This window comes from Primulina eburnea, chromosome 17 (assembly GCF_022965805.1).
Source record: "Primulina eburnea isolate SZY01 chromosome 17, ASM2296580v1, whole genome shotgun sequence".
Lineage (NCBI taxonomy): Eukaryota > Viridiplantae > Streptophyta > Magnoliopsida > Lamiales > Gesneriaceae > Primulina > Primulina eburnea.
Genome location: NC_133117.1, coordinates 11,943,659 through 11,953,162, shown reverse-complemented (window position 1 = coordinate 11,953,162; position 9,504 = coordinate 11,943,659). Strand labels below are relative to the sequence as shown.

The window sequence follows — 9,504 nt, the reverse complement described above, 5'->3', positions numbered from 1 at the left end:
CGTATGCAGTACGGTTTATGATTAATATTTTTAATCGCAATTTTTATAAAATATTATGAAAAACGATGCGATACAATTCGATTCAAACGATTAATAAAAAAATTTGATCACCTTTAATTGTAAGAGGACGATGCTTGTTTGCAGAAAAAAGGAAATTTTCCACACAAAAAACCCTAAATTCTTGAATAAAATAACCTTTCATTTTCCACGTGGCGGACACCAATTGGCGGATTATATAAAACAATATGCCACCGTCGCACCAAATATAACACCACCCCAACAGCCACACGTGTTAAGGTAAGGGGTTTTGGTAGCACTCTCACGCTCTGACACCAATCATTCTCCTCTTTTACCTTCATTTCATTTCGCACCCCTCCTCCTATCCCCCTTTTTTCGCACACCGATTGGAAAGTGTTTTTCTGTTGAAATTCCATCTGGGTTCTCCTGATAATGGCTGGTAGAAAGCGGAAAAAATTGAAATCGTAAATTTCTTTGTTTGATATTGTCAGTTTTTTGTTTGGTTAAAATAATGAATTCATGTTGTTTTGATGTTATTCTTCAGTAGATGAAAGCCTCATTTGTATACTACCTTTACCAAGATTTAATCATTATGATCGTAATTGAGTACTCGAGATCGAATTTCTTTCACTTAGATATCTCGTGGGCCGTTAATTGTTTGTAAATTATGATTATATGCTGTTAGATTTGGGTTCTTGAGGAAATGAGGTTGAGTGGGTTATGGAGTTCTTTAATTTAGCAAGAAATTCTTGCTATACCCTATGAGATATTGGATTTTGTAGTGTTACCGATCCATTAAATTGTTGTGCGATTTAAAGGGACTCATATTTTTATTTTTTGTAGAATTCAATACCTTGTATCAAATGGGTATTCAAGTCTTGTGACCCATTTGATTCTACTTGCTTGTATAAGAAAATTTATGTGTTTAGGCCATTGTTCTTCATGATTGAAATGCAGTGAAGTGTATGTTGCTGATTTAGGTAAATGGGCATATTGCACTTGTCTGTTCAAGATCATTTTGTTTTGGGTTGGACAAATGGAACCCGTTAAATAGGTGCAAAACGGATTTTGTTTGGAAAACTGACAGCTGTTGCAGAATGGTTAGCCTAGATTTCTTCCCACTGCATCCCGTTTTGTGGGTGTTTGATATATCCAGGCTGTTAGATTCAATATATTACCCGAGTTTCCTGTTAGATTCAACATAAGCAAAGATTGATCACATTTTGATGTACAGATTCTTGATATGAGCTGTACAATGATGAATTTGACTTATCATTCAAATTGGTATTTATTGACATTTGTTTTCTGGGCCCTGCTAAGAGGTGATTCAACCTTCAAATAGAAATATTCTTTAGAGAATTTGCGTCTCCTGATGATGTTTTTAATTTTTTAATATTTTTTGTTGTGTTTTATGCATTTTTCATTGTCATGTCTCTATTCGCCGAGTAGTATTCTTTTTTGTGAACCTCCAAGAGCATCAAAGCTGGTGATCAGAATTTCATTTTTGAGTTTGAATCATATTCAGAGGTCCACTTAGACCATTCCACCAGGAATGGCTGAAAATATCAAATAAGATCAGAAACTGCTAAAAAAAATTGAAAAATGTCTTCTTCACCCTTCTAATTTCATTATGTTGGAGCTTATTTCATTTCATGTATGTAGATTGACTGAAACAATTAAAGGCAGCCGACGAGTTTCAAGAGAGCAGCCATATGAACAATATTCACAATCTGAGCTTCCGACAGAGCTTTTGGAACTGATTCTTTCTCAATTATCCTTGAAAGATAATGTCCGCGCTTCTGCTGTTTGCAAAAGATGGCTTGCTGTTGCAATCTCTATCAGAATAACAAATAAGCCTCCCTGGCTTATGTTCTTTCCCAAATTTGGGGATTTATATGAATTCTATGACCCTTCTCGACGCAAGACATACTGGCTTGAGTTGCCAGAGCTACGTACCTCTAGGATATGCTATGCTAAGGATGGTTGGCTACTTCTCTACAAGCCTAGAACTCACCGAGTGTTCTTCTTCTGCCCTTATACTCGGGAGATAATCAAATTGCCTAGATTAGAACTAACTTACCAAATAGTTGCTTTTTCTGCCGCCCCAACGTGTCCCAGCTGTGTCCTTTTTACGGTAAAACATGTCAGCCCAACTGTTGTTGTGGTTAGTACATGTAATCCTCGAGCAACTGAGTGGAATACTGTATATTACCAAAACCGACTGCCATTCGTTAGTAGTGTATGGAATAAGCTCGTCTTTTGCAAGGGTCTTTTCTATTGTTTGAGTCTTACTGGTTGGCTAGGGGTTTATAGCCCTGAGAAGAATACTTGGGCAGTCCATACCGTGCCTCCACCTAAATGCCCGGAAAATTTTTTTGTCAAGAACTGGTGGAAAGGAAAATTTATGGCGGAACACAATGGAGATATCTTTGCTATATACACTTGCTCGGCTGTAAATCCCGTCATATATAAGCTAGACCAGGCGAATAAAGAGTGGGTGGAGATGGAAACTTTAGGAGGGATGACACTTTTTGCAAATTTTTTATCTTCCCATGCTAGGATAGATCTTCTTGGAAGTCTGAGGAATAATGTTTATTTCTCGAAGGTTCGGTTTTATGGGAAACGCTGTGTTTCTTATTCGCTCGACAAAGGTAGGTATTATCCCCGGAAGCAGTGTTACGATTGGGGGGAACAAGACCCTTTCGAGAGCATCTGGATCGAACCCCCGGAAGACATTTCAACTTTTCTTTAAAGGTCATCAGTTACAAGGGCTAGTATGTTTATGAAATGTGTGATTTTGCTTGTTGCTGTTGTAAGGTCACTAGGGACAAAATTTATCCATTTTGTATGTTTCCATGTATGATATTTTAATGTGTATTTCATGTTTCAGTTGTCGGGTTAATGTCAATTAGAGACCCGAGGACAGCAAGTAGTGTAAAACAATAATTGCAAGTTTAGGTGAATATTAAATTACATTTTAGGTGATTATTAAATTACAATATCTTTGTTTTAATTTTTTTTTTTTTAATGACAATAGAACCCACGATTTCTACGTTAAAATCTCTTTGTTTTAGATATTGGTTCGCAACCTTATTCTTCCATTTCCAGTTCATAAAATTTTTCATATTAAAAAGAAATGCATTAACAAAATTTCGTCTTCACCACCATTTCCTACTATGTCCATTCTTCAGCCTGATCAAGTATCACTACAAAAAAAACGCTCAACTTAACGACGGTTTTATTAAAACAGTCGCAAATATAGCGACGGTTTTTTGTAAACCGTCGCTATGTAGCGACTGTTTTTTAAATTACCGTCGCTATTTAGGTTAGGCGATGGTTTAATAAAAACCGTCGTCAAACTAACGACGGTTTTAAGTAAACCCTCTTTATTTTTAGCGACGATATTCCATATACCGTCGCCAAAACTGACGACGGTTTTGAGTAAACGGTCGCTTATTTTGTAAAGCGACGGTTTAATATAAATGGTCGCTAAAATAGCGACGAAAAAAAAAAGAGACCGTAGCTATATTTAACGGCGGTTTAATTAAACCGTCGTTATCATAAAAAATAGCAACGTACACAAAAAACCGTCGTCACTTTTGGCGACAGTCAAAGTTAAACCGTCGCCGATTTAGATCGACGACGGTTTAGTAAATCCGTCGCTATTAGCAACGGGTTGAGAACAACCGTCGCTATTGCAAACTGTCTATAAATTGTCACGTCTTCGACTGCTTTTCTTCACACCTCTCATCTCCCTTCACTCACATTTGCGAGCGATAAACAATTCTTCTCTTGTGGACGATTTTTGCTTCCACTCAAGTACGTTTTTTTGCAATTCAATTGTTATTTTTTGTATTGTTTATATATAATTAACATATAATATACTGTTAGTATGTATATAATAATTTTTTCGAAAACTTGTTATAAATCCTGGGAGGATGTTAAGACGACATCCCACACTCCCGGTAAGGGATACGACAAGTATAAAAGCCTATAAGATTTTTAAACAAAATAAATTATGACACGTCATTATAATAATGTGATATGATATACATTTTATTTAAACATGACTAATACTACATACAAGATTTAATTTGAAAAGTAAAATACATCTTACTTTTTATTTTGTAGGATAAAATGGATAACGATAGAAATTGGATGTATCGTCGGTTGGAGAATGGATTTCTAACGGCTGAATATTGTGTTGGTGTAGAGTCGTTTGTAGCATTTGCACTTAGTCATCCTGGTGTTTATTAGATGGAAATATCTGTTGTCCTTGCAATCAAAAAAAATGTCAGAACCAAACATATTTAGATGAAGATACTGTGAAGGTACATCTCGGTCGTTATGGATTTGTACCGGATTACTACAACTGGTATTTTCATGGAGAGGAATATATTCCCCCGGTCTTTCCTAATTTTAATATGGAAGTTCCTTCGTCATCTAGGTCTCGTGTAGCACCACCAACTGCTCAAACTACATCTCCGGAATTTTTGAATTTTCTCCAACAAAATGTTAACTTCGAAGAGAACCCTGAAAATGAGAATGTGAATTTTGGTGAAGAAAATCCAACAGTAAATAATGTTCCTGAAGATCCTGAAAGTCCAAAAAGTTATATTAAATCATTGTATGAATGCATTAAATCAGCCGAAAAAGAAATTTGGGATGGAAATCCACACGGTCATACTGTGTTGTCTGTGCTCGCTCGGTTACTAAAGATGAAACAAGAACACAACATGTCCGAGCGCAATTACAATGACATGTGTCAACTTATGTCAGAGTTGTGTCCGTCTGATAACTTCGTTCCTGAGAGTTTTTACGCGACCAAAAAAATTATCAAAGATCTAGGGCTTCCGGTTGAAAAAATTGATGCATGCAACAATAATTGTATGATATACTGGGGTGTTGACGAGGGTTTAACAGAGTGTAAGATATGTGAACATCCTCGATACAAACGTAGTAGAAGTCGATCTCGAAATCCTCAGAAGAAAGGAACTCCGTACAAGATGATGTATTATTTTCCGATCACTCCACGTTTGCAAAGACTGTATGCTTCGAAAGCTACAGCGTCACATATGCGTTGGCATAATGACCATCATTTCGACGGTGACACTATGACACACCCTTCTGATTCTGCAGCGTGGCGTCATTTTGACGCTTTGCATCCATCTTTTTCAGCATAAATCCGAAATGTGAGATTAGGATTGTCAACAGATGGATTTCAACCTTTTGGACAAAGTGGGCAGCAGTATTCGTCATGGCCTATCATTGTTACTCCATATAATTTACCACCTTGGATGTGTTTGAAAGACGAATACATGTTCTTGACTGTGATTGCACCTGGACCAAGTAACCCCAAAGATAAATCGGACGTATTCCTTTAGCCATTAGTCGCCGAGCTACAATCCTTGTGGTCTAATGGTGTTCCCACGTACGATATTCACGCCCAACAAAATTTTGATATGCGTGCAGCTTTGATGTGGACGATAAGTGATTTTCCCGCGTACGCAATGTTGTCTGGTTGGAGCACTTCCGGAAAACAAGCATGTCCCCACTGCATGTCTGATTCAGACGCCTTTACCTTGCCATGTAGTGGCAAGACATCATGGTTTGACAATCACCGGAAGTTTTTACCTGCAGATCATCCATTGCGTCGTAGTAGGACAATGTTTCTAAGAGGTAAACAAGTGTCACAGCCGGCTCCTATCTCTAAACTTGGGGACGAATTGCTGAATGAGTTGGACGAATTTGGTTTCAGACCTTCGTATGAGATGTACTCTGATACAATCAATAAGCAAATCTGTAGCTTGACTAGATGTGGTTGGAGACGACGGAGTATTTTTTGGGAGCTTCCATATTGGAGTACGAACCTTATAAGACATAACTTGGATGTCATGCACATTGAGAAAAACGTCTTTGACAATGTCTTCAATACGGTTTGTAATATACAAGTGTAACGAACCGTATTCTACACTACTTAAAATTTGCGGAAGAATTAAAAATTTTCTTAAATAAAAACATTCATACGGTCGTCACTCAACATTCATAAAAATAAATCTCACCATCATCCGTCACCAATAAAATTTTGCTAAAATAAACTGTCTCAAAACGTCTCACGTTCAAATCAAAACATCAGAGTATTTTAAAAATTTGCATAAACATAAACTTGCGGTCCTCGGGTTTAGCCTGCCACTCAGCCCAAGCCTGCCCCTTGGTCATCACCTCCTGTCTCCTCAACATAGTCACCTGCATCGATCAAGTCTAGTGAGTCTAAAGACTCAACACGTATAAACTGGAATAACGAGTACTACATATTAAGGTCGCATGCAACTTTAAAATAGGACATACATACTTGGAACTTGAACTTGCATAATAAACTTGAACATACGTACATACATACTTCGACGTGCCATAACTTAAACTTTTCATAAACATGCTGCATACTTGAACATACTTTAACATACATAACTTCATCATTTGCGTAGAGGATGTTTCAAAGCGAGTGACCCGTAACATAAATGAGCCTGATCAGACTATACCACAGTACTGGGCTGACAGGGACGTATCCGCTGCCGCATACATAAGATCCCTGTTCATAATTTAACAGGCCAGTTGATCCACGTTCATAATTTAACGCTTCACAACCACGATCTAACCCGTTCATAATTTAACGGGCGGATTGGTCCCCGTTCATAATTTAACGCTTTCCAATCCTAACATAATTTGGTCACAAGACATTTAGCATACCTCGAAAACTTAAAATATTTTATTGCACGTCAACATACTTACTTGGCGTTTAGGGATTCGTTGGACTTCGACTGGGGCCGTCGCTGCGACATACTAACATGAATTTCAATCTTAACTTGCATAACTTAAACGTAGAGAAATGATGCTTACTCTCGAGCTCCATCATATCTTAGGACCTTCTATAATCTCCCATGACATGACCTTAACAATCCTTGCACTAACCCATGACATCAAACCTTGGAACCAAAAATAATATTCTCCCCAAACAGTGTGTACACGGACCCCTAGCCCGGGTCCGTGTACTGGTCCGTCTACCTACTGTATCATACGTGCCGTGAACAAGAAGGGGCACGGACCCCGTGCTTGGGTCCGGATGGGGGTCCGTGTAGGCTCTGGAAGAAGGCATCGACTGAAACATGAAGACACGGACCCCGTGAGAGGGTCCGGGTGGGGGTCCGTGTACGTACTGCCTAGACGCACTAAGTGAAAAGTAACGGCACGGACCCCGTGCTCAGGTCCGTGTCCGGGTCCGTGTGGCCACTGTACGTCGAAACCTGCGAGAAATCTTATACACTGTCTACACACCCAAGTTGACACTTGAATATAATGGTTCAACACTTTAAGACCCTTCTTAGGACACTATAACATTGCATCAAACTTATACAAACACCTCAAAAATACGACGCCCACTATACAACACAATGCAACACCAATTATGAAATTGACATCAATCGATTTCCTACGACTTTAAACCGATTCAAACGCCTAACGACGTCCAATGAAAACCATGAAAAATACAACAAACCTCAATACTAACATACTTATACGCAGCAACGATCGCCCGTCGATTTCCAACGAAGCCTGCAACATAAAACTTCAAAAATACAATGATACCAAACTTTTCTTAAAATTACAGTTTGAGCAGTCACACGAAAAATATCACAACTCTCTCATTTTTCGTCCAAAAATCTCGTACTTTATATCAAATCGAAGGTATCGAAAAGTTCTACGTTTTTGCCGTTGAAAGTTTTCCCAAAATATGAACAGAAAATTCGCAGTATTTGAAAAGACAGCAAAAACGAGTTTTAGATCTAAAATTTTACCCTCGAAATTGATCCGATCTATAATCCGCTCAAACTACTAACATGATACATAACTTTTACGCATAAAAATCAACGCAACACATAATATGACTTGATCGACACAGCAAGAACAGAGTATACGTGCCTTTTTGATGATAACGTTACCGAAAGACGACACCGAAGCGGAGATAGAGAGAGGCTTGATCCGGGACGAACGTGACACCGATTTCTTGCAATAAAACCCACCAAAAACCCGATGGAAGGACAAGGGGAAGGGGCGGCTGCTATACTCCTCAAAAACCCTAGCTTTTGCTCTCATAAATAATAAAAATTCTGATTTGTGAATGTGTGTGTGTGTTAACCGATTTTTAGTGTGTGTAAAAGTGTGTTGGTGTGTGTGCGTGTGTTTTAAATATTTAGGAGACTAACTTGCTAATTAAAATAATTACTACACTAATCTAAAATGCTAGTCTCCCCCAAATAATAAAACCTCTACAAAAAGAAATACTAATTTTACTCACTTTTAAATAAAAATTCTTTAATTAAAATATAACACACACCATACTAGACTTTAAAAGTTCTAAAATCATAAACTCACAAAATAATTAATTTAGGATTCAAAGATGCTAAAACTTACTAAATTAATTAAAATGCCCCCAAACTCAACTTAAAATAAAATACCATATTTTAACTGGTCACAATCGTCACCGGTCTCTTCCTCGATCTCGCCTCGAATAATCGCCTGAATCATTAAGCTCGAAAGACATTTTAACGTGCATCACATAAACATAAATAATTTAAAATAATGCATTTAAATAAATCATGCATCGCCAAAACTCATTTAAATTTAATTTAGATGATTTAATAATTAAATGAATGCATGGGTTATACGTGTATTAAATTTGGGACACTACAGTTCCTCCCCCACTTATAAAAATTTCGTCCTCGAAATTAAGTCTTACCGAACAACTCCGGGTAGCGAAGTCTCATGTCGGCCTCTGACTCCCAAGTGGCTTCTTCCACCGATTGATTCAGCCATTGGACTTTGACCAACTTAGTCGTCTTGTTCCGAAGTCTGCGCTCCTGTCTGTCTAGGATTTGGACTGGTTTCTCCTCGTAAGACAGGTCTGGAGTCAACTGCAGCGGCTCATAACTCAGAACATGAGAAGGATTAGCCAAATATTTCCTTAGCATCGAGACAGTGGAACACATTGTGCACCCCGGCCAGATTCGGCGGAAGGGCTACACGATACGGCTAAGCGTCCCAACTCTGTCCAAGATCTCAAACGGTCCAATAAACCTCGGACTCAACTTGCCTCTCTTTCCAAATCTCATAACACCCTTCATAGGTGCTATCTTGATAAAAACGTGATCTCCTACGGCAAACTCGAGATCTCTCCTCCTTTTATCTGCATAGCTCTTCTGACGGCTCTGGGCGGTCTTCATTCTGTCACGAATCTTGACCACCACGTCTGCAGTTTGCTGAACTATTTCTGGACCAAGTTCTGTTCTCTCACCAACTTCATCCCAATGAACTGGTGATCTGCACTTCCTCCCGTACAACGCCTCATAGGGAGCCATACCAATAGCTGCTTGGAAGCTGTTGTTGTATGTGAACTCCACTAGAGGTAGTCTAGATTCCCACGTTCCTTGAAAA

General features: G+C 38.4%; 1 protein-coding gene across 1 annotated transcript; it reads left to right on the top strand.

The window, feature by feature from the left end:
• The first annotated feature begins 291 nt into the window (after nucleotides 1-291).
• On the top strand, nucleotides 292-3,009 carry LOC140818327 (F-box/kelch-repeat protein At1g57790-like). Its single transcript, XM_073178257.1, has 2 exons — nucleotides 292-482; nucleotides 1,681-3,009. The coding sequence occupies exons 1-2, from the start codon at nucleotides 451-453 to the stop codon at nucleotides 2,768-2,770; spliced, it is 1,122 nt and encodes a 373-aa protein (XP_073034358.1). The 5' UTR covers nucleotides 292-450; the 3' UTR covers nucleotides 2,771-3,009.
• The last annotated feature ends 6,495 nt before the right edge of the window (nucleotides 3,010-9,504 follow it).